Source organism: Camarhynchus parvulus, unplaced genomic scaffold (assembly GCF_901933205.1).
Source record: "Camarhynchus parvulus unplaced genomic scaffold, STF_HiC, whole genome shotgun sequence".
Taxonomy (NCBI): Eukaryota; Metazoa; Chordata; class Aves; order Passeriformes; family Thraupidae; genus Camarhynchus; species Camarhynchus parvulus.
This window is the reverse complement of record NW_022148600.1, coordinates 25,640-51,188: the sequence shown is the minus strand read 5'-3', so window position 1 is coordinate 51,188 and position 25,549 is coordinate 25,640. Positions and strand designations below refer to the sequence as shown.

At 45.6% G+C, this 25,549-nt stretch overlaps 3 protein-coding genes and 1 long non-coding RNA gene across 4 annotated transcripts; 2 read left to right on the top strand and 2 right to left on the bottom strand.

Annotated features, from left to right (window-relative positions):
* Positions 1-2,539: 2,539 nt before the first annotated feature.
* On the bottom strand, positions 2,540-3,409 carry LOC115916959. Its single transcript, XR_004061653.1, has 3 exons — positions 3,334-3,409; positions 3,052-3,115; positions 2,540-2,614 (listed from the first exon to the last, which is right to left on the bottom strand). It is a non-coding gene; the product is annotated as an uncharacterized LOC115916959 (long non-coding RNA).
* A 280-nt stretch (positions 3,410-3,689) lies between these two features.
* Positions 3,690-14,401, top strand: SGF29 (SAGA complex associated factor 29). Its single transcript, XM_030970693.1, has 10 exons — positions 3,690-3,819; positions 5,174-5,249; positions 5,333-5,405; positions 6,911-6,975; positions 7,130-7,259; positions 9,316-9,462; positions 10,382-10,417; positions 12,195-12,326; positions 12,894-12,924; positions 14,169-14,401. The coding sequence occupies exons 1-10, from the start codon at positions 3,745-3,747 to the stop codon at positions 14,283-14,285; spliced, it is 882 nt and encodes a 293-aa protein (XP_030826553.1). The 5' UTR covers positions 3,690-3,744; the 3' UTR covers positions 14,286-14,401.
* Positions 14,402-15,305: 904 nt separating this feature from the next.
* LOC115916955 (structure-specific endonuclease subunit SLX1-like) lies at positions 15,306-19,395 on the bottom strand. Its single transcript, XM_030970690.1, has 5 exons — positions 19,196-19,395; positions 18,358-18,409; positions 16,967-17,269; positions 16,185-16,315; positions 15,306-15,485 (listed from the first exon to the last, which is right to left on the bottom strand). The coding sequence occupies exons 1-5, from the start codon at positions 19,360-19,362 to the stop codon at positions 15,368-15,370; spliced, it is 771 nt and encodes a 256-aa protein (XP_030826550.1). The 5' UTR covers positions 19,363-19,395; the 3' UTR covers positions 15,306-15,367.
* Positions 19,396-20,343: 948 nt separating this feature from the next.
* BOLA2B (bolA family member 2B) lies at positions 20,344-24,258 on the top strand. Its single transcript, XM_030970691.1, has 3 exons — positions 20,344-20,468; positions 21,655-21,749; positions 23,970-24,258. Exons 1-3 carry the CDS (start codon positions 20,403-20,405, stop codon positions 24,073-24,075), a joined length of 267 nt encoding a protein of 88 aa, XP_030826551.1. The 5' UTR covers positions 20,344-20,402; the 3' UTR covers positions 24,076-24,258.
* The last annotated feature ends 1,291 nt before the right edge of the window (positions 24,259-25,549 follow it).

Sequence of the window (25,549 nt, the reverse complement as noted above, 5' to 3'; positions counted from 1 at the left end):
TTTAAGCCCCACCCATTTAAGCCCCACCCCCTTTAAGCCCCACCCCCTTAAGCCCCGCTCATTTAAGCCCCACCCCTTTAAGCCCCACCCATTTAAGCCCCACCCATTTAAGCCCCACCCATTTAAGCTCTGCCCATTTAAGCCCCACCCCATTTAAGCCCCGCCCCTTTCTCACCTGTCGGGCAGGTAAGGCCCCACCAGGGGCAGCAGCAGCTTCACCACCAGGGCGGGGACGACGTCGGCCAATAGCACGGCCTGAGGGGCCACGCCCACATAGGCCACGCCCCGTTAAACCCCACCCACTTTAAGCCACGGCCAACCACAACCCTTCCCATTAAAGCCCCGCCCCTTTTAGCCCCAACCAATCAGACTTCACCTACTTAAGCCACACCCACTCAGGCACCTCTTCTTTTAAGCCCCTCCCCTTTAAGCCCCTGCCTACTTAATAATCACCAATTTAAGCTCCGCCCCTCCAATCCCTTCTATTTAGTCCCACCCACAAAAGCCCCACCCCTTTTAGTCCCTCCCGCTGTTAACCCTTTAGCCCCACCCACCTAAGCCCCTCCCATTTAGGCCCCACCCCTTTAATCCCTGAACAACTTGAGCCCCGCCCATTCAGGTCCTGCCCATTTAAGCTCCACCCCTTCAAGTCCCTCCCATTTAAACCCGCACCCTTTAAACTCTGCCTATTTAAGCCCCACCCCTTTAACCCCCAATCTTTAAGCTCCGCCCATTTATGCTCCATCCTTTAAGCCCCACCCCTTAAAGCTCCACCCACTTAAGCCCTGCCCATTTAAGCCCCACCCCTTTAAGCCACTCCCATTTAAGCCCCACCCCTTCAAATCCCTCTCATTTATTCCCCACCCTTTAACCCCCACCCATTTAAGCTCCACCCCTTTAAACCTCTCCCACTTAAGCCCCACCCATTTAAGCTCCACCCCTTTAACACTTTCCCCTTTAAACCACACCCATTTAAGCCCCACCCCTTTATGCCTTTCCTAATTAAGCTCCACCCCTTTAAGTCCCTCCCATTCAATCCCCACCCTTTAAGCTCCGCCCATTAAACCCCACCCTTTAAACCCTGCCCATTTAAGCTCCACCCCTTTCCACTTTAAGCCACACCCATTTAAGGCACACCCCTTAAAACTTTTCCTAATTAAGCTCCACCCCTTTAAGTCCCTCCCTATTCAATCCCCACCCTTTAAGCTCGCCCCGCCATTAAACCCCACCCTTTAAACCCTGCCCATTTAAGCTCCACCCCTTTCCACTTTAAGCCACACCCATTTAAGGCACACCCCTTAAAACTTTTCCTAATTAAGCTCCACCCCTTTAAGTCCCTCCTATTCAATCCCCACCCTTTAAGCTCCGCCCATTAAACCCCACCCTTTAAACCCCTGCCCATTTAAGCCCCACCCCTTTACAAGGCACACCCCTTAAAACTTTCCCTACTTAAGCTCCACCCCTTTAAGTCCCCTCCTATTCAATCCCCACCCTTTAAGCTCCAGCCTTAAACCCCCACCCTTTAAACCCTGCCCATTTAAGCTCCACCCCTTTCCCCTTTAAGCCACACCCATTTAAGGCACACCCCTTAAAACTTTTCCTAATTAAGCTCCACCCCTTTAAGTCCCTCCTATTCAATCCCCACCCTTTCAGCTCCGCCCATTTAACCCCACCCTTTAACCCCCACCCATTTAAGCTCCACCCCTTTAACCCTTTCCCCTTTAAACCACACCCATTTAGGCCCCACCCCTTGAAACCTTTCCTAATTAAGCCCCACCCCTTTAAGTCCCTCCCATTTAATCTCCACTCTTTAACCCCCACCCATTTAAGCTCCACCCCTTTAAGCCTCTCCCATTTAAGCACCACCCATTTAAGCCCCACCCCTTTACCACTTTCCCCTTTAAACCCACACCCATTTAAGCCCCACCCCTTTATGCCTTTTCCTAATTAAGCCCCCCCCCTCCCTCCCATTCAATCCCCCACCCTTAAGCTCCCCCCCCATTAAACCCCACCCTTTAAACCCCTGCCCATTTAAGCTCCACCCCTTTCCCCTTTAAGCCACACCCCATTTAAGGCACCCCCCTTAAAACTTTTCCTTCCACCCCTTTAAGTCCCCCATTTAATCTCCCACTCTTTAAGCTCCACCCATTTAACCTTTAACCCCCCACCCCTTTAACCCTTTCCCCTTTAAACCACACCCATTTAAGCCCCACCCCTTTAAGTCCCTCCCATTTAAACCTCAACCTTTAGTCCCCCATTTAAACTCCACCCATTTAAGCCTCACCCCTTAAACTCCACCCATTTAAGCTCTCCCACTCCCCTTTAGGCCCCGCCCAGTGAAGCCCCGCCCCATTAAGCCCCACCCACCCCTGTCCCCACGGGTCGCAGTCGTGCCGGCTCTGATTCCGCGGCTCTTCCCCCTAAAAAATCCAGGGAAAAAAATCCCCCAACATCCAATCAGGAAAAGGGGCGTGGCCTTCCAAAAGGGGTGTGGTCTTTAAAAATGAGGGTGTGGCCCCAAAATGGGCGTGGTCACTCACGGGGCGTGGCTCCAGGGTCGCGGGCGGCGCTGAGCATCACCACGTAGGGGAGGTTGTTACAGAGGCCCAAAATCCTGCGGGGGGCGGGGCTTAGAGGGGCGTGGCCACGCGGGTGGGCGTGGTCACACCGGGGTGTGGTGCATCTCAAAGGGGCGTGGTTTTGGGGGGAGGGGTCAAATTGGCAAGGTTTTGTGGGAAATTTGGGGGAGTTTAAGGGTGAGGGAGGCGTTCGAAAGGGCGTGGTCAAATCTGGGTGCGGTCAAAATGGGCGGGGCTTAAATGGGCGGGGTATCATAAAAAATGGTCCATTTTGGCGGGAAATTGGGGGGCGGGTGTTGAGTTGGGGGACGGGCTTAAAGGGGCATGGTCACACCAGTGTGTGGTCAAAGGGGGCGGGGCTTAAATGGGCGGGGGTGCCTAAAAATGGCTCAATTTTGGCGGGAAAGTTTGGGGGGGTTGAATTCGGGAGGGAATTGGGGGCGTGGTCTGAACTGGGGGGAGGAGCACTCACCAAAAAGCGGCTCCGATTCGCCAGGAGGAGGTCGCGGGGGGCGGAGGAGGGGCGGAGTCTTCGTCTGGGGGGAAGGGAGAAGCTTTGAAGCGATTTTGGTGGAAATTTGGGAGATTCTGGGGTCGGTTTTGCTTCTCGGTCCCCTTTTACGGCCTGGTTCCCCATTCCCGGTTCCCCTTCCCGGCTCCAATCCCGGCCCCTTATCCCGGTTTTAATTCCAGGTTTTTATCCCGAATTCCTGGTTTTTATCCCCATTTTTATTCCCTATTTTTTGCCTCTCACCCGGCGGCAGCAGCGGTTCCTCGTCCGCCATGTTGGGCGCTGGTCATGTGACACAGCGAGCACGTGACTTTTCCAAAGCAAATCCATATTTGGAGATTCGTGGGCGTGGCTTGAAGTCAGACAAGTCCATATTAGGAGATGAGGGGCGTGGCTTTATCACGAGCGACTTCATATAAGGAATATTGTGGGCGTAATTTAATACCTCGGTGTAAATAATAACATATAGGCGCGGCTTTATTCCATATATGGTAAAAGGCGTGGTTTTGACCATATATGGTGCGAAATGGGCGTGGTTTATGTCCCCTCTGAGGCGGTGCCGCCTTTTTGTCCCGGCCCCCTCCGCTCCCCTCAGGAGCCGCCGCCATTTTGCCCGCCCCCCCACTTTCCCCGTCCCCGTTTCATTCTCCCGTCATGGCGCTGGTCTCGGCGGATTCCCGCATCGCGGAGCTGCTGGGGGAGCTGCACCAGCTCATTAAACAGACGCAGGTACCGGAATTTGTTTTAGGATATTCTCATTTTCATTTAGGATTTCTTTTTCTTCCTTGGAATCCCCCGTTTTCCATCCCCGATCCCCGTTTACTCCACATTTCCCCGATTTCTCCTCACGGATCCCGTTATTTCCCTCCCATTTCCCCTTACGGACCCCAAAAATCATCCATTCCACCCCAAACTCAACTTTTTTCCCCTCACGGATCCCAAAAATCACCCATTTCACTTAAAAATCACCTTTTTCCCCTCACGGATCTCCAAAATCATCCATTCCACCCCAAAATCAACTTTCTTCCCCTCACGGACCCCAGAAATTAACCATTTTACCCTAGAATTGCCTCTTTCCCCTCACGGATCCCAAAAATCACCCATTTCACCCCAAAATCAACTTTTTTCCCCTCACGGACCCCAGAAATTACCCATTTTACCCCAGAATTGTCTCTTTCCCCTCATGGATCCCAAAATCTGTAATTTCACATCAAAATCATTTCTTTCCCCTCACGGATCCTAAAAATCACCCATTTCACCCCAAATTCACCTCTTTCCCCTCACGGACCTCCTGTTTCTCCCTCATTTCCCCTCGCAAATTTCCATTTTCCCGTCACAAATTTGCATTTTCGCCTCACAAATCTCCCATTTCACCTCAAAATCTCCGGTTTCCACTCACAAACCTCACCAAATCACCCATTTTTAGCCCCTTTTTAAACTCCAACCCCCAAAATCCATTATTTTTCTCTCATAAATCCCCCTATATTAACTCCAACCCCCAAAAATCCATTATTTTTCCCTCATAAATCCCCCTATATTAACTCCAACCCCCAAAATCCATTATTTTTCCCTCATAAATCTCTATTTATTACCTCCAACCCCGAAATTTCCCAATTTTTTCCCTCATAAATCCCCCTTTATTAACTCCAACCCTAAAAATCCCTCATTTTTCCCTCAGAATTTTCTATTTGTTAAGTTTTACCCCTCAAAAATCCCTCATTTTCCTTCATAAATCCCCCTTCATTAACTCCAGTCCCCAAAATCCTTCAGTTTTCCCTGAAAACTTTTTATTTATTAATTTCTACCCCTCAAAATCCCTCATTTTCTCTCATAAATCTCCATTTATTTACTCGAACCCCCAAATTTCCCAATTTTTCCCTCATAAACCCCCCTTTATTAACCCAAAACTTCTCTTTTCCCTCCTTTTTTCCTCATTTTCCCCCCTTTTCCCCTCCTTTTTTTCCTCCTTTTCTCCCTTTTTTTTCCAATTTTCCACTCTTTTCCCCCAATTTTCTCTCTTTTTTCCTCATTTCCCCCTTTTTTCCCCAATTTCCTCAATTTTTTCCCAAACTTTCCCCCTCAGGAGGAACGCTCCCGCAGCGAGCACAACCTGGTGAACATCCAGAAGACTCACGAACGGATGCAGACAGAAAACAAAAGTAACAAATTCTGGGATTTAGAGGGAATTTGGGGGGGATTTTGGGGGTTTTTAGGACATTTTGACCCCCAAAATCCCCTTCAGTTTCCCCTTATTACCGCACCAAGCTCCGAGGGCTCTACACCACAGCCAAGGCTGACGCCGAGGCCGAGTGCAAGTGAGTCCAAAATTCCCATTTTTAAACCCAAAAAACCTCAAATTTCTCAAATTTCGACTTTATCCCTTCAGATTTCCACTTTATCCCTTCAAATTCCCACTTTTTCCCCTCAGCTTCCCACTTTTCTCCTTCAGATTTCCTTTTTCCCCTCAGATTTCCACTTTTCCCTTCAAATTCCCACATTATTCCTTTAAATTCCCACTTTTCTCCTTCAGATTTCCTCTTTTGACCCTCAGATTTCTGCTGTTTCCCTGCTAATTTCTCCATTTATCCCTCAGATTCCCACTTTATCCCTTCAAATTCCCACTTTTTCCCCTCAGATTCCCACTTTTCCTATCAAATTCCCTTTTTCCCCCTCAGATTCTGACTTTTTGCCCTCAGATTTTTTTTCCACTGCCAATTTCTCTTTTTTCTCTCAAATTCCCACTTTATTCCTTCAAATTACCACTTTTCTGCCTCAGATTTCCACTTTTCCCCCTCAGATTTTTGCTTTCCCCTTCAAATTTCTACTTTTTTCCTTCAGATTTCCCCTTTCCCCCTCAACTTCACACTTTTCCCCTCAGATTCAGTTTTCCCTTCTAATTCCTTCTTTATCTCTGCAGATTCCCACTTTTTGCCCTCAGATTTTTTTTCCACCTCTAATTTCTCCTTTTTCTCTCAAATTCCCACTTTCCCCCTGAGATTCCCTCTTTTCCCCCTCAGATTTCTGCTTTTCCCCCTCAGATTCCCCCTTTTTGCCCTCAGATTTTTTTTTCACTTCCAATTTCTGCTTTTTCTCTAAAATTCACAATTTTCCCTTCAAATTCCCACCTCCCCCCAGATTTCCTCTTTTCCCCTTCAGATTTTCTCTTTTTCCACTCAGATTTTTGCTGTTTCCCTGCTCATTTTCCTTTTTCCCTCTCAGATTTTCCCCTCACAATTCCCTCCTCATTTTCCCTAAGCCCCTATTTCCCACCCCCCTCCTCCTCCCCTTTTTCCCCAAAACCCCATTTTTTCCCCCAAAACCCCTTCCCCACCCCTTCCCACCTTCCAAACTCCACTTTTTCCCCAATTTTTACCTTTTTCCCCTCAGATTTTTGCTGTTTTCCACGCTCGTTTTCCTTTTTCCCCCTCAGCTTTTTCCCTCACAATTCCCTCCTCATTTTCCCTAACCCCCTATTTCCCACCCTCCTCCTCCTCCTCTTTTTCCCCAAAAACCCCATTTTTTCCCCCAAAACCCCTTCCCCACCCCTTCCCACCTTCCAAACTCCACTTTTTCCCCAATTTTTACCTTTTTCCCCTCAGATTTTTGCTGTTTTCCACGCTCGTTTTCCTTTTTCCCTCTCAGATTTTTCCCTCACAATTCCCTCCTCATTTTCCCTAAGCCCCCATTTCCCACCCCCCTCCTCCTCCCCTTTTTCCCCAAAAACCCAATTTTTTCCCCCCAAACCCCTTCCCCACCCCTTCCCACCTTCCAAACTCCATTTTTCCCCTCAGATTTTTACCTTTTTTCTCTCATTTTTCAGCGTTCTCCGGAGAGCTCTGGATAAAATCGCCGAGATCAAATCCCTGCTCGAGGAGCGCCGCATCGGTATGGCCGCCAGGGGGCGCTGCGGCGCCGCTCCCCTCACGGCCGGAAAAAAGGCGGGAAACGCCTCAAACCCCTTAAAATCCCTCAAAATTCCACCAAAATCCCTCAAATTTTTACGGAATTTGGGTTTTTTAAATTTTTTTTTTAATTCCAGCGGCAAAAATCGCCGGGATTTACAGCGAGGCAGAGCCGCCTAGGAAGACGATGAGGAGGGGGGTGCTGATGACGCTGCTGCAGCAGTCGGCGATGACGCTGCCGCTGTGGATTGGGAAGCCCGGAGAAAAGTGAGGAAAAATGGGGGAAAATTGGGAAAAAAATATGGAATTTTGTGGAATAATGAGGGTTTTGGGAGGGTAAAGATGGATTTGGGGGAAAAAATGGGGATTTTGTGGGGAAAATGGGGAGTTTGGCGGGAAAAAAAGGGATTTGAGGGTGCTGAGGATGGTGCTGCTGTGGATCGGGAAGCCCGGAGAAAAGTGAGGAAAAATGGGGAAAAATTGGGGGGGAAAATGGAATTTTAAGGAATAATGAAGGTTTTTGTAGGGTAAAGAGGGATTTGAGGGGAAAAGTGGGAATTTGGGGGGAAAAAGGGGAGAATTTTGGGAAAAAAATGGAGATTAGGGAGGATAAAAGAGGATTTGATGGCGCTGCTGTGGTTTGGGAAATGTGGGGAAAAGTGAGGAAACATGAAGAAAAATTGGGAAAAAAAGGGAATTTGAGGGAATAATGAGGGTTTTGGGAAAAAATATGGGGATTTTGGGGGGAAAATGGGAATCTAGGGGGAAAATGGAGATTTGGGGAGAATAAAAGGGGATTGAATGGCGCTGGTGTGGATGGGGAAGCCCGGAGAAAAGTGAGGAAAAATAGGAGAATATGGGGAAAAAATGGGAATTTTGGGGAATAATGAGGGGTTTGTAAGGGTAAAGAGAGATTTGGGGGAAAAAATGGGAAATGAGGAGGGGAAAAATGGGGAATTTGGAGGGGAATAAAAAAGGATTTGAGGGTGGATTGGGAAATGTGGGGAAAAGTGAGGAAAAATATGGGAATAAAGGGAATTTCAGGGATTTTTTAGAGGGATTTTTGGGTAAAAATTGGGAAAATCTTATGGGGAATCTGGGGGAATTTTTGGGAATTTCTATGGGGAATTTGGGGGGAATGTTTGGGAACTTTTTGGGGATTTTTGGATATTTTTATAGGGAATATTTATGGGAAATTTTAGGGAAATTTTTGGGGATTTGGGGGGAAATTTTGGGATATTTGGGGGAAAAATTGGGGAATTTTGGGGGAATTTTCTGGATTTTTTGGGAACTTTTATGGGGAATTTTTGGAATTTTTTGGAAATATTTGGGAATATTTAGGGGGGAATTTTGGGGAAGTTTTGGAGCAAATTTTTGGGAAATATTTGGATTTTGGGGGAATTTTGTGGAATTTTTGGGGAATTTTTTTGGGGAATTTGAGGCAATTTTGGGGGGAAAAATTGTGATTTTAAAGGGAAAAATTTGGGAATTTTGGAGGGAATTTTTGGGAATTTGAGGCAATTTTGGGCATTGTTTGGAGGAATTTTGGGGGGAAGAAATTGGGATTTTAGAGGGAAATATTTGGGAATTTTTATGGGGAATTTGATGGAATTTTGGGGAAATTTTCGGGCGAAAAATACTGGGGTTTTGGGGGAATTTTCTGCAATTTTTATGGGGAATTTTCGGGATTTTTGGGGGGAAAATTTGGGAATTTTTATGAGGAATTTGAGGAAATATTTGGGGATTTTTTATGGGGAATTTTTCGAAAATATTTGGGAATTTTTATGGGGAATTTTTGGGAGAAAAACATTTGGATTTTGGGGGAATTTTGTGGAATTTTTGGGGAATTTTTATGGGGAATTTGAGGCAATTTTTTGGGGGAAAAATTGTGATTTTAAAGGGAAAAATTTGGGAATTTTGGGGGGAATTTTCTGCAATTTTTACGGGGAATTTTCTGCAATTTTTGCGGGGAATTTTCAGGATTTTTGGGGAGAAAATTTGGGAATTTTTATGAGGAATTTGAGGAAATATTTGGGGATTTTTTATGGGGAATTTTGGGAATTTTTATGGTGAATTTTTTGGAAATATTTGGGAATTTTTATGGCGAATTTGAGGCAATTTTTGGGGGGAAAAAAATGTGATTTTAGAGGGAAAAATTTGGGAATTTGGGGGGAAAAAAGATGATTTTAAAGGGAAAAATTTGGGAATTTTGGGGGGAATGTTCTGCAATTTTTATGGGGAATTTTCTGCAATTTTTGGGGGGAATTTTGAGGATTTTTGGCGGGAATTTTTGGGGAAAATTCGGGAATCTTTTCCCCCCCAGGCCCCCTCCGCTGTGCGGCGCCGTCCCGGCCGCCGGGGACTACGTGGCCAAGCCCGGGGACAAAGTGGCCGCGCGGGTGAAGGCGCTGGAGGGCGACGAGCAGTGGATCCTGGCCGAGGTGGTCAGCTACAGCCACGCCGCCAACAAGTGAGTGACACACCCCAAATCCCCTTTTTGCCACCCAAAATTCCCATTTTTGGGGTCAAAATTCCCTTTTTTGGTCCCAAAATTCACATTTTTCAGGCCCAAAAATCCAATTTTTGGGTCAAAATCTGATTTATTTGGCCCAAAATACGATTTTTGGTGTCAAAATTCCCTTTTTTCCGCCCAAAATTTCGGGTAAATTTTATTTGCTTGAAATCAAATTTTTGGGGTCAAAATTCCCTTTTCCTCCCAAAATTGGCATTTTTCGGTCAAAAATCGGTTTTGTTTTTTTTTTGAAAGAATCGAACTTTTGGGGTCAAAATTCCCCTTTTCCCACCCAAAATTCACGTTTTTTTTGTGTCAATATCGAATTGATTTGGCCCGAAAATCAAATTTTTGGGTTCAAAATTTCTTTTTCCGCCCAAAATTGGCATTTTTGGGGTCAAAATCTGATTTATTTGGCCCAAAAATCCAATTTTTGGGGTCAAAATTCCCTTTTTTCAGCCCAAAATTGGCATTTTTCGGGTCAAAATCTGATTTATTTGGACCAAAAATCCAATTTTTGGGGTCAAAATATCCCTTTTTTCAACCAAAAAATAGACTTTCTTGGGAATTTTTTTGGGGGTCAAAATCCCCTTCTTTCCACCCCAAATTTACGTTTTTTTGGGTCAAAATCTGATTTATTTGGCCCAAAAATCGAATTTTTGGGGGTCAAAATTCCCTTTTTTCCACCCAAAATTGGCATTTTTGGGGTCAAAATCTGATTTATTTGGGCCAAAAATCAAATTTTTGGGGTCAAAATTCCCTTTTCTCCACCCAAAATTCACATTTTTTGGGCTGAAAATTCCCATTTTTGGGCTAAAATTCCCTTTTTTGCCTCCAAATTTGGGTCTGAGTTGGGATTTTTGTGTTTTCCTCCCAGATATGAAGTCGACGACATCGATGAGGAAGGGAAAGAGTGAGTTAGAAAATAAAATCCCCAAAATTTGAGTTAAAACGGCCTCAAATCTCCCAAAAAATCCCCATTTTTTCCCCAAAAAATCCCTTTTTTCCCAAGAAAAAAATGACTTTTTTTTGCCACTTTTTCCCTAAAAAAAATTCAATTTTTCCCCCCAAAAAAATTCTATTTTTCCCCCCAAAATTCCCAATTTTTCCTGCCAAAAATTCTTTTTTTTCCCCTATGTTTTCCTCATAAAAATCCCAATTTTTCACCAACTTTTCCCCCCAAAAATCCTATTTTTTTCCTGAATAAAAATTCCAGTTTTTCCCCATAAAAATCCCAATTTTCTCCCAGTTTTCCCCTATACAAATCCCAATTTTTCCCCATAAAAATCCCAATTTTTCCTGAATAAAAATTCCAATTTTTCCCCATAAAAACCCCAATTTTCTCCCCATAAAAATCCCAAATTTTCCCCAATTTTTCCTCATAAAAATCCCATTTTTTCCCCATTTCTTCCTCATTAAAATCCCATTTTTCCTTCCCAAAAATCCCATTTTTCCCCCATAAAAATCCCTTTTTCCCAAGAAAAAAATGACGTTTTTGGCCACTTTTTCCCTAAAAAAAATTCAATTTTTCCCCCAAAATTCCCAATTTTTCCGCCAAAAATTCTTTTTTTCCCCTATGTTTTCCTCATAAAAATCCCAATTTTTCACCAACTTTTCCCCCCCAAAAATCCTATTTTTTTCTCAATACAAATTCCAATTTTTCCCCATAAAAATCCCATTTTTCACCCATAAAAATCCCAAATTTTCCCCAATTTTCCCCCATAAAAATCTCATTTTCTCCCCTGGTTTTTCCCCATAAAAATACCAATTTTTTTCTCCATAAAAATCCCAAATTGTCCCAAATTTTCCCCCATAAAAATCTCATTTTTTCCATAAAAATCCCACATTTTATCCTATCAAAATCCCATTTTTTCCTCATAATAATCCCCAATTTTCCCCCATAAAAATCCCCAATTTTCCCCTATAAAAATCCCATTTTTCCCTCATAATAACCCCAAATTTTCCCCCATAAAAATCCCAATTTTCCCCTAGTAAAAACCCCATTTTTCACCCATAAAAATCCCAAATTTTCCCAAATTTTCCCCCATAAAAATCCCATTCTCTCCCCTGTTTTTTTCCCATAAAAATCCCAAATTTTATCCTATAAAAATCCCATTTTTCACCCCTAAAAATCCTAAATTTTATCCTATAAAAATCCCATTTTTCACCCCCTCAAAATAACCCCAAATTTTCCCCCATAAAAATCCCATTTTTTCCCCTAAAAAACCCCAAATTTTCCCCATAATGACCCCCAAATTTTCCCCAATTTTTCCCATAAAAATCCCAAATTTTATCCTATAAAAATCCCATTTTTTCCTCATACTAATCCCCAATTTTCCCCCATAAAAATCCCACATTTTATCCTATAAAAATCCCATTTTTCCTCATAATAATCCCCAATTTTCCCCCATAAAAATCCCACATTTTATCCTATAAAAATCCCATTTTTCCCTCATAAATAACCCCCAATTTTCCCCCATAAAAACCCCAAATTTTCCCCCATAAAAATCCCATTCTCTCCCCTGGTTTTTCCCCATAAAAATCCCAATTTTCCCCCATAAAAATCCCAATTTTCCCCCCCAAACCCCCAATTTTCCCCTGTAAAAATCCCAATTTTTTTACCCCCAAAATCCCGTTTTTCCCCAAAAATCTCATTTTTCCCCAAATCCCCCTTTTTCGCCCCAAAACAGGCGCCACACCCTGAGCCGCCGCCGCATCATCCCCCTGCCCCAGTGGAAAACCAACCCCGAGACGGATCCCGAGGCTCTGTTCCACAAGGACCAGCTGGTGCTGGCCCTGTACCCGCAGACCACCTGCTTCTATTTTTTTTTTTTTTTTTTTTTTTTAGGGCCCCTTGTCCACGCCCCCCCGTAGTGTTTCCAGTACGACCCAAAATGCGGCAGCATTGCCTTCAAAAAGGCCCCCATAAATGGCGTTTTTTGGTTCAAAATCGATGCGTAGCCGTATAAGGGTTGCTAAGGGGAGCTTGGTTGCTAAGGGAGGGGCTTGTTGCATAAGGTGGTATTGCCTATAAGGGGAATGGACTTTGCTAGTAGGTTAAGGGTTGCTAAGGGGTGTGGTTTGTTGCTAGGGTAGTATTGGCCATATAAGGAAATTGCGAAGGCATTGCTGTAGGAAGGGTTGCTTACTAGGGGGCTTGTTACATAGGGTAATATTGCCATATAAGGGGGTTGCTAAGGGGTGTGGCTTGTTGCTACAGTGGTGTTTCCATATAAGGAAAATACCATAGCATTGTTTTATGAGGGGTTTCTAAGGGGCGTGCCTTGTTGCTAGGGTGGGATTTCCATGCAAGGAAAATGCCAAAGCATTGCTTAATGAGGGGTTGCTAAGGGGCGTGGCTAGTTGCTAAGGACATGAATTGCCATCTTTGTTGCCCTCATCCACGCCCCACCCCAGCGCGTGAGTCCGACCCAAAATCGGCCAAAATCGCCCCAAAAATCCCCCAAAAATGGAGATTTTTGGTTCAAAATCGATGCGGCCGCTAGGGGGCGCTGCGGGAGCTGGGTTGCTAAGGGGCGGGGCTTGTTGCTAGGGTGGTATTGCCATATAAGGGAAATGAGACATTGCTGTAGGAAGGGTTGCTAAGGGGCGGGGCTTGTTGCTAGGGTGGTATTGGCCATATAAGGGAAATGCGGAGGCATTGCTGTAGGAAGGGTTGCTAAGGGGCGGGGCTTGTTGCTAGGGCAATATTGCCATATAAGGGGGTTGCTAAGGGGTGTGGCTTGTTGCTATGGTGGTGTTTCCATATAAGGAAAATGCCTTAGCATTGTTTTATGAGGGGTTGCTAAGGGGTGTGGTTTGTTGCTAGGGGAGTGTTGCCATTTAAGTGGTTGCTAAGGGGTGTGGTTTGTTGCTAGGGTGGTGTTACCATATAAGGAAGACATCTAAGCATTGCTTTATGAGGGGTTGCTAAGGGGCGTGGCTTGTTGCTAGGGTGGTGTTTCCATATAAGGAAAATACCATAGCATTGTTTTATGAAGGGTTTCTAAGGGGCGTGCCTTGTTGCTAAGTAAGGTATTACCATATAAAGGAAAATGCCAAAGCATTGCTTTATGAAGGGTAACTAAGGGGCGTGGCTTGTTGCTAAGGACATGAATTGTCATCTTTGTTGCCCTCATCCACGCCCCAGCAGCGCACCCAAACTGAGTCTGAAACCCCCAAAATGGAGATTTTGTTCAAAATCGGCGAAATCGCCCCTAAGCGCTGTTGTATCCCATGTTTTGGTTTAAAATTTGTGTTTGCTTTGCATTGTTAATGCCGTGCTGTTGCTAAGGGGCGTGGCTTGTTGCTAAGGTAAGGCATTGTCATGTAAGGGGGTTGCTAAGGGGCGTGGCTGGTTGCTAAGTAAGGTATTACCATATAAGGAAAATGCCAAAGCATTGCTTTATGAAGGGTTGCTAGGGGGCGTGCCTTGTTGCTATGGTGGTACCGTATAAGGAAACCGCCAAACCTTTGCTTTATGAGGGGTTGCTAAGGGGCGTGGCTTGTTGCTAAGGCAAGGCATTGCCATATATAGGGGTTGCTAAGGGGCGTGGCTTGTTGCTATGGGGCCATTACCATATAAGGGGGTAAGTTGGGGGCGCGGCTTGTTTAAAATTCTTATTTTTTCCCAAAAATCTCCAATTTTTCCCCAAATTTCACAGCCCCAGGACGATTATTCGGTGCTTTTTGAGGACACCTCCTACGCCGACGGTTACTCCCCGCCCCTGAACGTGGCCCAGCGCTACGTGGTGGCCTGCAAAGAGACCAAAAAAAAGTGAATTTTTGAGAAATATGACCCAAAATTTCAGAAAAATTACCCAAAATTTGAAAAGAGTGGCATGGATATAGGGGGGAGGGGAAAATGAGATTTTTGAGGGGTAAAAATGGGATTTAATGAGAAAAAATGGGAAAAAAATTTGATTTTTTTAATGAGGGAAAATGGGGATTTTGTGGGGAGAAATTGGGATTTTTTTTAGGGCAATAAATGGGATTTTTAATGGGGAAATTGGGGTTTTTAAGGGTAAAAATTGGGAATTTTGGGGGGAAAATTTTTGGATTTTTTTGGGGGTAAAATAAGGATTTTTTTCAGGAAAAATGGGGGTTTCGTGGGGAAAAAATTGGGATTTTTATGAGGAAAAAATCGTGATTTTTATGGTGGGAAATTGGGATTTTTTGAGGGAAACGGAAAATTTTTTGGGGAAAAAAAAGGGATTTTTGTGGGAAAAAAATGAGATTTTTTGGGGATAAAATGGAAGCTTAGGGGAGGAAATTTGGGATTTTTATGGGGAAAAATGGGAGTTTTGGAGGGAAACTGAAAAATTTTTGGGGAAAATTTGGGATTTTTATCGGGGGAAAATTAGGAATTTGTGAGGGAAAATTTAGGATTATTTTGGGAAAAAGTTGTGGTTTTTATGGGGAAAATTTGGAATTTTTTAGGTGAAAAAATTGGATATTTTGGGGGAAATTGAAAATATTTTTGGGGAAAGTTTGGGTTTGTAAGGGGCAATAATTGGGAATTTTTGTGGGGAAATGTGGAATTTTTCTGGCAAAAATGAGAAAAAAAGTTCCAAAATTTGGGAAAAAATCCTGAAAATTTTTGGGAGGGTTTGAAGGACCCCAAAAAATGAAATTGATGAAAAAAAACGGGAAAAAAAGGTTAAAAAATAGGTAAATAAAAGGAATTTGATATCTCAAAATGGGGCCAAAAGGGGGAGGGGCAGAATGAAAATTACATCATAGGGGCGTGGCCCAACAAAGCCACGCCCCCTAAAATGACAAACAATTTAATTTTATTATAAAAAATGAATTTTATTAGAAATAAATAAGTTTAAAATGGTAAAATCGCAGTGTAGGTGTGGCTTCATGTGGGGGCGGAGCTTGGGATGATGATGTCATCAGGCTCCACCCATTCCTCTTCAGGCTCCGCCTCTCCCAGGCAGCGGCGAATCAGATCTCCCCACAGGAGGTGGGTGTGGCACCTGGGGGTGGGGTCAGAGTGAGGACATGCCCCCTTGGACAAGCCCCGCCTACATCAGATTTCCTTATAAGGAAAATTTCCCATAGCAACAAACCCCGCCCCTTAGCAACCACTTCAAACTTTGTGCTATAAGGAAAATCTCCCATAGCAACAAACCCCGCCCCTTAGCAACCACTTTAAACTTTGCCTTAGAAGGAAAATCTCCCATAGCAACAGGCTCCGCCCCCTAGAATTCCATGGCAACAAGCTCCACCCCCCTAGCAGCCATTTTGGAGCTTTTTCCTTATAAGGAAAAGGAGATTTATAAACAAGCCACACCCCTTAGAAACAAGCTCCACCCCCTAGCGACCATTGGAAACTTCGCTATAGGGCAAAGAGCTCTTAGCAACAAGCCCCGCCCCCTAGCAACAGGCTCCTCCCCCTGGCAGCCATCTTGAACAATTTCCTTATGGAGAAAAACATTTAGAAACAAGCTCCGCCCCCTGGCAGCCATTTTGGAACCTTTCCTTATAAGGTAAAAAGGTTTTAGAAATAAGCCCCTCCCCTTGGCAGCCATCTTGGAATTTTTCCTAATAAGGAAGAAAGGTGATAAAAATAAGCTCCGCCCCCTGGTGGCCATTTTGGAACCTTCCCTTATAAAGTAAAAGGCCCTTTAACAATAAGCCCCGCCCCCAAACAGAAGCCCCGCCCCTTTTTTCACCTGGGACAGGCGCCCCCCACTGGCAGCAGCTGCAGCGGCTCCGGGGCCAGGAAGAGCCGGGCCAGGCACAAGGGATGGGCGGCCATCTTGCACTGGGGGCGGGGACAGCGCAGAAGGGGCGTGGCCTGTGCCTAAAAGAGGCGTGGAAATGTAAAAACCCTGAAATTCCTGCTTAAACGGCAACAATTTGCATAAATTTGCAGTTTAATGAGGGTATATTGCTTTAAATGTAAAATTAATAATAATTAAATCACCAAGCCCTGCCCACAAGTTCTCAGGCTACACCCCCTCTGAAAATTTGCATAAATTTGCATTTTAAGCTCAAAAATTCTGCAGATTTTAATTTTTACACGCCTGAAAGCCACGCCCCTTTTAGGCCATGCCTAAAATTTAAATAACTTAAGCCCCACCCCTTTTAGCCCTCACATTTTAAGCTCCTCCCCCTTTTACCACATCAAACTTCAGGCTCCTCCCACTTTTAATTTCACCGAGTTAAGCTCCACCCATTAAGCCCCACCCACTTCAAGCCCCTCCCACCATTCGCCCTCCCACTTTCACACATTCATTGATGCCCCGCCCCCTTTAAGTTTCTCACTTTAAGCCCCACCCACCTCATTAAACCCCTCTGAACTCTTCCCCCTTTAAATCCCCTCCCATCTTAAGCCCCACCCACAAAACTAAACCACCTTAAGCTCCTCCCCCTTTTAGCCTCACATTAAGAAACTCCTCCCCTTTAAGCCCCACCCACTTTTAGCCCCACCCCTTTAAGCCCCTCCCCTTACCTCCCCACATAGGCCACACCCCCAACTTTCCACCTCCACCTCTTGGCTCCGCCCCTTTTTCCTTTTAAGGCGTGGCAGCCCCGCCCCTTCCTCCTCAACCACGTGAGGGGGCGGAGCCAACTCCAGGGTGGGGCGAGGTGGGCGGAGCCAACGGATCCTCAGCGGGAGGCGATTCCAGGGCGGGGCCAAAAGGAGGCAGGGCAAGAGGCGGAGGGCGAAGCTGATTGGCTGCTCCCGGGGGCGGCGAGTGGGCGGAGCCAAGAGGCAGCGGGAGGAGTTTGGGTGTTGCCACGCCCACTCAAACTGCAAGGAAGGGGTGGGGCTTAAGTGGGTGGGGTTTAAATACAAGAGGAGATGATTTGTTTAAATTAATGAGGTGGGCGGGGCTTAAAGGGGTAGGGTTGAACAATATTTGGGATTCTGGGCGGGACTTAAAGTGGGCGGAGTCTAAAAAAATTGAATGAAGTGGGAGGAGCTTAAAGGGTGGTTTAAAGTGGGTAATGATTAAAGGGGAGTGGCTTAAATAAGGGCGGGGCTTAATTGGGTGTGGCTTTAAGAGGGTGGGGCTTAAGTGGGTGTGGCTTAAAGAGGGTGGGGCTTAAAGGGGCAGAATTTAATTAGTGGGGAGTGGCTAAAATGAGAGTAAGACTAAAGTGGGCGGAGCTTAGAGAAGTTTGGGCGTGGCCTAAAGTGGGTGTGGCCTATGAGAAACTACACTTTGTTATGTGGGTGGAGCTTAAAAGGGGAGGGGCTTAAGCCTGGAGGAGGTAATTTGGTGGGAGGAGCCTAAAGGGGGTGGAGCAAAAAAGGTAAGGGTTAATTAGGTGGGAGGGGCTTAAGTGGAGGTGGGTTTAAATTAGGTTTAGGAAAGGGGCGGGGCTTAAGTGGGCGGAGCTTAGGAACTTATTTAAAAAGTGGGATGGGCTTAAAAGAGGAGGGGCTTAAATGGGGTTTAGTGAAGTGGGCGGAGCTTAAGTGGGTGAGGTTCAAAATGGGAGGGGCTTAAAAGAGAAGGGAATTATTGGTGTATAATGAGGTGGGTGGAGCTTAAATGGACAGGGAGTAGAAAGTGGGAGGGGCTAAAGTTACAGGTGGAGCAGGTTACAAGTGCTTGGGAAAAGTGGGCGGGGCTTAAATGGGTGGGGTTTAAAGGTGGGAGGGGCTTAAATTTAAGAAGGATGGGTTCAATGGGGTTTAATGAGGTGGGCGGGGCTTAAATTGCTGGGTGTTTAAATTAGGAGGGGATTAAATGAAAGGAGGAGTTTGAATGTTTAATGAGGTGGGCGGGGCTTATATGTGTGGGGCTTCAAAGTGGGAGGGGCTTAGAGTAAAGGAGGGATTAATGAGTTTCAGCGAGGTGGGCGGGGCTTAAAAAAGGGGGCGTGGCTCACCCTGAGGGCGGCGACGTCGGAGGGGAAGCCGTGGACGAAAAGTTCCATTTCCCTTTTGGTGGAAAAAAATGGTTTTAATTAAGATTTAAAATCATGTTAAAATTAAAAATAACTAAACGAATTAATTTTTAAAATAATTAGGATTATTTTAATTGAATCAAAAATCACAGTTTGGGCTGGAAAAGCAAATTTTGGTGTACAAATTTCCAATTTTGGGGTATAAATGAGAATTTGGGGTTTAAAAAAGCCAATTTGGGGTTAAAAAGTTGGGAAATTTGGGGTTAAACAATTGGGAGATTTGGGGATAAAAAATTTGTAAATTTGGGGTAAAAAAAGGGAATTTTAGAGCTAAAATTTGGGAAAGTTGGGAGAAAAAAAATTGGTGATTTTGCAGTAAAAAATCGGGATAAAATTTTGAGAATTTTTGTTTAAAAAATTGGGGAAATTGGTTAAAAAATTGGGAATTTAGGGGTTGAAATTCGGGCAAAATCTTGGAATTTCGGAATAAAAAAATCGGGGATTTTTGGGTTGAAAAATTTCACAATTTTGGGGTTAAAAATTTGGATTTTTGGGGTTGAATTTGACATTAAAAAATTGGGGATTTTGGCGTTGAAATTGGGAAAATCCTCCTCAAACTTCCCCAAGTTCCCCTTAAATCCCCCAAATCCCCCTGAATACCCATGAAACTTCCCCAAATCCTCACAAATCCCCCAAAATCCCCCTTAAATCCTTTTCAAACACCCCAAATCTCCCCTTCAATCCCATTAAACCCCCGGAAACTCCCTTTATATTCCCATTAAATCGCATTGATCCCCCCCAATCCGCCCGGTTCCCGCACCAGGGCCCTCTCCCGCTGGTCCTGCGGGCTCCCCCTCTCCTCCTGCCCCCGTTGTGCTGCCGGAGCCGCCGCCGCGGATCCACCGTGAACCCAACGTAAGTTCGGCCCCGGCACCGGCCCCGGGGAGCGGCGGAGCGCAGCAAATACACCGCCCTCATAGCCGCCATCGCCGGCCCACAATGCACCGGGTGACTTCCGGTTGAACGGAACCACTTCCGCCTCGGTAAGGAGGAGGATTTGTGCCTCGGTACCCAGAATGCATTGCGTGTGTGATGGGTGGTTCCGCCTCGGTAAGATGGCGGGATGTTTGCCTCGGTACCCACAGTGCTTTGCGGCCCGTGAGGGGAACTTTTGGTTTATACGCCCATATTAAACAGCTTGCGGTTTTGCCTCGGTAAAAATGGCGGGTTTTGCCGCGGTACCCACAGTGCATTGCGCTCCGTGAGGGAAACTTCCTGTACTTTTCCTGCAGAAGAAATGGGAGCGGTTTTGCTCTGGTACCCAAAATGCATTGAAAAGAAAGAGGAAAAGGCGGAGGAGGAGGAGAAATAAAATAGGAGGAAGAATAAGAAGAGGAGAATTTTCTCGTTTAATGTTCGGCTCTCTACTTTAAAATTGAAAAGATGAAATTTTGCGTCGTTACCCACAGTGCATTACGGTTCCTGAAGGGAACTTCCGGTTGTTTCGCCTCGGTAGAAATGGCGGCATTTTGCCTGGTTACCCACAATACATTGCGGGATAACGCCCTGAGTGAATTCCGCCTCGGTAAAGTGGCGGGGTTTATGCCTCGGTACCCACAATGCACAGCGATCCCTGCAACTGGGAGGGATTTGGGCCCGCTCCGCTCCTTACCGGTGTCGCTGGTGCCCTCAGTGGGATCACATCTCCCTTGCTGGTCCTGTACTGGTTTATACTGGTCCATTCTCAACTCGTACGGGAGCTTACTGGTCTAACTGGTGATTTAGAGGCGTCACTTTTCCCTTACTGGTCCAAACTTGTCCGTACTACTCCCTCACGTAATTGCAGCGCTGAACATCCGCCTCGTTACCCACAAACCCTTGCGCGCTACACCCACTTCTGCCTCGTTACCCAAAAACCTTTGCGAAACATTTTCTTTTGCCTCGTTACCCACAATGCTACGCCTCTTATCCGCCCCGCTACCCACAAAGCCCTGCGCAGAGCGGAAGTGACGCACCCGGAAGCGGAAATGGAGCCTCCCACAGCGGAGGAGCTGCGGCTGCGGCTCCAGGAGCGGCTCCAGGCCGAGCACGTGGTAATTAATTCGCTAATAATTAATTAAGAGCGAATTAGCGGCGGCCGGGAGTTCATTAGGCTGTGGAGAGTGTTAATTAGCCGGGATGGCGGTTAATGAACGGTTGGGGGGCGGTAATCAGGAGGGGGCGGGGTCATTAATGTAATTAGAGTTAATTAGCTTATTAATTAGGGTATTAATGAGGTGTGGGCCGGGTTAATTCCTGGATAATTAAGAGATGGAAGGGTTTTTAGGCGCTTAATTAAAAGCAGCTGTTAGGTTAGTAGCTAATTAGCGTTAATGAGTCAGTGTTAATTAACCCTTTAATAACCCCAGAAATTGCTTAATTAGTTCCTAATTGTGTCCTAATTAGCACCTATTCGCTGTTAATTAGTGGGTAATGGAGATTCATTAGCAATTATCGGGCAAATAGTAGGTAACAGTGTTAATTAGTGGGTATTAATTAGTAATTAAAACGTGTTAATTCGTGATTAAAATGTTATTCTTTAAGTCCAAGCGGTGTTAATGAGCGGCTAATTGGTTTTTATTACTGATTAATTACTCTTAATTAGTGTTTGACAGACATCAATTAGTTTTTAATTGCTTTAAATTAGTTGTTGGTAATTATAATTACTAATTAATTTGTAATTATAACAGGAGGCTAATGGATGTTAATTAGTGATGAATTGGTGTTAATTAATTTTTATCAACCATTCATTAGCCTAGTTTAGGTTTCAATTACCAATTAATAAGCGGTAATTAGTGGTTGGGGTCTTAAATATCTTTCTAATTATTAACACTTTATAATATTAATTAGTTTATAGGTCTAATAAGAGTGATAATTAGTGTAATTACTGCCAAAATGGTGTTAATTAGCGGTTGATAACTGCTAATTAGCCCTTAATAAGTGTTAATTAGTTTTTAATTAGTATTAATTAGTGCCTGAGGGTGGTAATTATATTTATTAATTAAACGATTGGTTATAATTAGAGGCTAATGGGTGGCAATTAATTCTAATTATTAATAAAGTGATTTTAATTAGAAATTAATTAATATTTTATGTGTGATGATTTCTATTTAACGTACGTTAATTCGCAGATAACAACATTTAATTATTAATTTATCACCTAATTATTATTAATTATTTTTTGTGGGGTGTGCGAGGGGTTGGTGGATGCTAATTTATGTTAATTAGCGCTAATTGCAGGAGGTGCAGGACTCCCCCCAGCTGTGCCAGGGAAGCTTCCGCGTTTTCGTCGTTTCCGGAATTTTCCGCGGCCTCAAAACGCTCCAGAGGCACCGGTGGGGGGCGGGGCCTAAAGGGGGGGCGGGGCCTAAAGGGGGAGTGGCTTTTAATTGGGGATTTTATTGGAAAAGGGGGCGGGCTTATGTGGGTTTAAAAGGAAAAGGGGCGTGGCCTAAATGTGGTTTAATTGGGTAAAGGGGCGGGGCTAAGCGGGTAAAATGGTGAAGGGGCGGGGCTTAAATGGGGTTGAAACGGGGGAAAGGGGCGGGGCTTAAGTGGGGTTGAATTTGGTAAAGGGGCGGGGCTTAAATGGGATTTAAATGGGAAAGGGGCGGGGCGTAAATGCCGATGAACAAGAGAAATGGGTGGGGCTTAAATGGAATTTAAATGGAAAGGGGCGGGGCTTAAGTGATGTGTAAGTTGAGAAAGGGGCGGGGCTTAAATGGGGTTAAATGGGGAAATGGGCGGGGCCTAAATGGGATTTAAATGGGAAAGGGGCGGGGCTTAAGTCGTGTTTGGTTTGGGAAAGGGGTGGAGCTTAAATGGGGTTGAGATGGGGAAAGGGGCGGGGCTTAAGTGGGGTTGAAATGGGGAATGGGCGTGGCTTTAATGCAGATGAAATAGAGAAATGGGTGGGGCTTAAATGGGATTGAAATGGGAAAGGGGTGGGGCTTAAGTCGTGTTTAATTTGGGAAATGGGCGGGGCTTAAATGGGGTTGAAATGGGGAAAGGGGCGGGGCTTTTATGGGTTTGAATGGAGAAGGGGCGGAGCTTAAATGGGGTTGAGATGGGGAATGGGCGTGGCTTAAATGCAGATGGAATGGGGAAATGGGCGGGGCTTAAATGGAGTGTAAATGGGGAAATGGGCGTGGCTTAAATTGAATTTAAATGGAAAGGGGCGGGGCTTAAGTGGGGTTTTGATGGGAATGGGGAGGGGCTTAAATTGGATTAAAATAATGGAAGTGGGTGGGGCCTAAATAGGGTAGGAATATGGAAGTGGGTGGGGCTTAACTAGGGTTTTAATGGCGGTATGGGCGGGGGTTAAATTGGGTTTTAATGGGGAAATGGGCGGGGCCTAAATAGAGTTTTAATTTAAAAGGGGTGGGGCTTAAATGGGGTTTGAAATTGGGAAAGGGGCGGGGCTTAATTGGGGTTTAAATGGGAAAAGGGGTGGGGCTTAAATGGGAAAATGGGCGTGGCTTAAGTTGGGTTGGTTATTTAAATGCGAATGGGGTTGAAGGGAAGGGGCGGGGCTTAAGTGGGAGTGGAATATGGAAATGGGCGGGGCTTAGGTGGGGATTGAATGGGGTAGGGGAGGGGCTTAAATGGTGTTTAAAGTGGGTGGGGCTTAATGCATTTAAATGGGGAATGGGTGGGGCTTAAAGGGGGTTGAAATGTGGAAATGGGCGGGGCTGAAGTGGGGTGTGGATGGAGAAATGGGCGGGGCTTTCATGGGTGAAAATGGGTGGAGCTTAAATGGGATTTAAATTGGAAATGGGCGGGGCTTATCTTGGGTTAAACTTAAAGGGGTGGGGCTTAGCTTGGGGTTGAAATATGGAATGGGCGGGGCTTAAGCGGCATGGAAATGAGAAAAGGGGCGGGGCTTCAGGAGGCAGAAATGGGGCGGGGCTTATGGGAAAGGGGTGGGGTTAAAGGGGCGGGATCTAAATGGGGGTTTATGGGTTAGGGGCGGGGCTTAGAGGGGTGTGGCTTGATGAGGTGGGTGGGGTTTGAAGTTAAGATGCCAAAAGGGGGCGGAGCCTAGACGGGATTAGGGGCATTATGAGGGATATTAATTAGGGCATTAATTACTTAATTGCGTGGACAGGGTTAATGAGGGGTTTTAATGGATGGATTAATTAATTAATAGATTAATTGGTTAAGTACGAGAAGGGGCTTGATGTGGAATTTGTATGGATGGATTAATTAATGTATTAGTTAATTATGGGAGGAGGTTTTAATAGTTGGATAATTGATTAATGGAATTTTTAATGAATGGAGTAAAGGGGGTTTCAATTATTTGCATTAACTAATGGATGCATTAATTAATGGAGTAATTAATGAACGGAGTTTGAGGGGTTAATGAGGATCTAGAATGGATGGATTAATTAAAAATTGATCGATAATTAATTACATGAGCGGGGTAACGAAGGGCTTGAATGAATTGAATAATTAATGCATTCATTAATTAATTGAGCAAGGGGAGTTAATGAGGGGGTTAATGAGAGGTTTATCAATTAATTAACGGTGTTAATTAGCGGCTAATTAACGTCCAGGCTCGTTAACGAGGCGCTGAAGGAGGAGCTGGGCCGGATCCACGCCCTGGAGCAGCGAACCCTGACCCCCGAGCAGTGGGAGGCGGAGCGCGGCTCATTAGAATAAATTTGCATAACGAATTCTCCCATCTCCGCTTCATCTTCATGGATTTGCATAAATTAGCACAGCCTGCCTCCCATTGGTTGCGGCCACGCCCCCTTTAGGGCTTTAAATGGAGGCGAAAGGGGGTGGGGCTTGCGCTCATTTGCATAAACTTGCATAAAAGGCAATAAACATTCCTCATTTGCATACAGTGGTGATGTCGTCCTTGGGTGTAAGGGGCTTTGGGACGGGGTTGATTTTCATATATTTGCATAAAGGCAGTTAATATCGCTCATTTGCATATAGCGATGGTGTCGTCATTGGGTATATGGTGCTTTGGGGTGCATATAATTTGCATTAATTTGCATAAAGGCAATAAACACTCCTCATTTGCATAGCGTGTTGACATCAACCTGGGTTGAGGACAGCTGAGGGATGGGGTTGTTTTCCATAAATTTGAATAAAGGCAATAAACGTCATTTGCATATAGCGGTGATGTCACAGTTTTATGAAAGCAGCTTAAGGGATTTATTTGCATAAATTTGCATAACAGCAGTAAACAGTCTTAGTTTGCATGCTGTGCTCACTCCCTTGGGTGTGGACGGCTTTTGGATGCTTTGATTTACATAAATTTGCATAAATTTGGGGGTTTTTTGAGGGAGGAGGGGCTCCGTTCTCGCGGTGCATTGTGGGTAATGAGGCGGAAGCAACCCTTTATTCCTGTGGTGCATTGTGGGTACCGAGGCATTTGCTCCAGTACCCGGAAGTACCTTCTTGCAATGCATTGCGGGTACCGAGGCGGAAGCAACCTTCGTGCCTGCAATGCATTGTGGGTATCGAGGCGGAAGCAACCCCCGTTTTCGCAGTGCTCCCAGTTTGGGCTCCCAGTTCTCGCGGTCTGGCCTCCCAGTGTTCCCAGTTTGGCTCCCAGTTTGTGCTCCCAGTGCTCCCAGTCTTGGCTCCCAGTTTGGGCTCCCAGTTTGGGCTTTCAGTGATCCCAGTTTGGGCTCCCAGTGTTCCCAGTTTGGCTCCCAGTTTGGGCTCCCAGTGCTCCCAGTCTTGGCTCCCAGTTCTCCCAGTTTGGGCTCCCAGTGCTCCCAGTTTGGGCTCCCAGTCCTCCCAGTTTGGGCTCCCAGTGCTCCCAGTTTGGGCTCCCAGTTTGGGCTCCCAGTGCTCCCAGTTTGGGCTCCCAGTGCTCCCAGTTTGGGCTCCCAGTGTGGGCTCCCAGTTCTCCCAGTTTGGGTTCCCAGTGCTCCCAGTTTGGGCTCCCAGTGTGGGCTCCCAGTCCTCCCAGTTTGGGCTCCCAGTGCTCCCAGTTTGTGGCTCCCAGTGCTCCCAGTTTGGGCTCCCAGTTTGGGCTCCCAGTGCTCCCAGTTTGAGCTTCGAGTGCTCCCAGTTTGAGCTTCGAGTGCTCCCAGTTTGTTCCCCTTTCCAATTAAACCGCGGAAATTACTCGCGCGATGCACTGTGGGTAACGAGGCGGAACTAACCCCCTGTT

Bases quoted from the DNA above. Each gene is read 5' to 3' on its own strand.
- SGF29 (XM_030970693.1), top strand. From the start codon at position 3,745: ATGGCGCTGGTCTCGGCGGATTCCCGCATCGCGGAGCTGCTGGGGGAG. The intron at 10,418-12,194 runs GTGAGTTAGAAA...GCCCCAAAACAG, and splicing joins ATCGATGAGGAAGGGAAAGA to GCGCCACACCCTGAGCCGCC. The intron at 12,327-12,893 runs TTTTTTTTTTTT...AATTGCCATCTT, and splicing joins CCGCAGACCACCTGCTTCTA to TGTTGCCCTCATCCACGCCC.
- LOC115916955 (XM_030970690.1), bottom strand. From the start codon at position 19,362: ATGGCGGCTATGAGGGCGGTGTATTTGCTGCGCTCCGCCGCTCCCCGG. The intron at 17,270-18,357 runs GTGAGCCACGCC...CCTTCCTTGCAG, and splicing joins CCGACGTCGCCGCCCTCAGG to TTTGAGTGGGCGTGGCAACA. The intron at 16,316-16,966 runs GTAAGGGGAGGG...CGCCTCTTTTAG, and splicing joins GGTGTGGCCTATGTGGGGAG to GCACAGGCCACGCCCCTTCT.
- BOLA2B (XM_030970691.1), top strand. From the start codon at position 20,403: ATGGAGCCTCCCACAGCGGAGGAGCTGCGGCTGCGGCTCCAGGAGCGG. The intron at 20,469-21,654 runs GTAATTAATTCG...CGCTAATTGCAG, and splicing joins GGCTCCAGGCCGAGCACGTG to GAGGTGCAGGACTCCCCCCA. The intron at 21,750-23,969 runs GTGGGGGGCGGG...ATTAACGTCCAG, and splicing joins AAAACGCTCCAGAGGCACCG to GCTCGTTAACGAGGCGCTGA.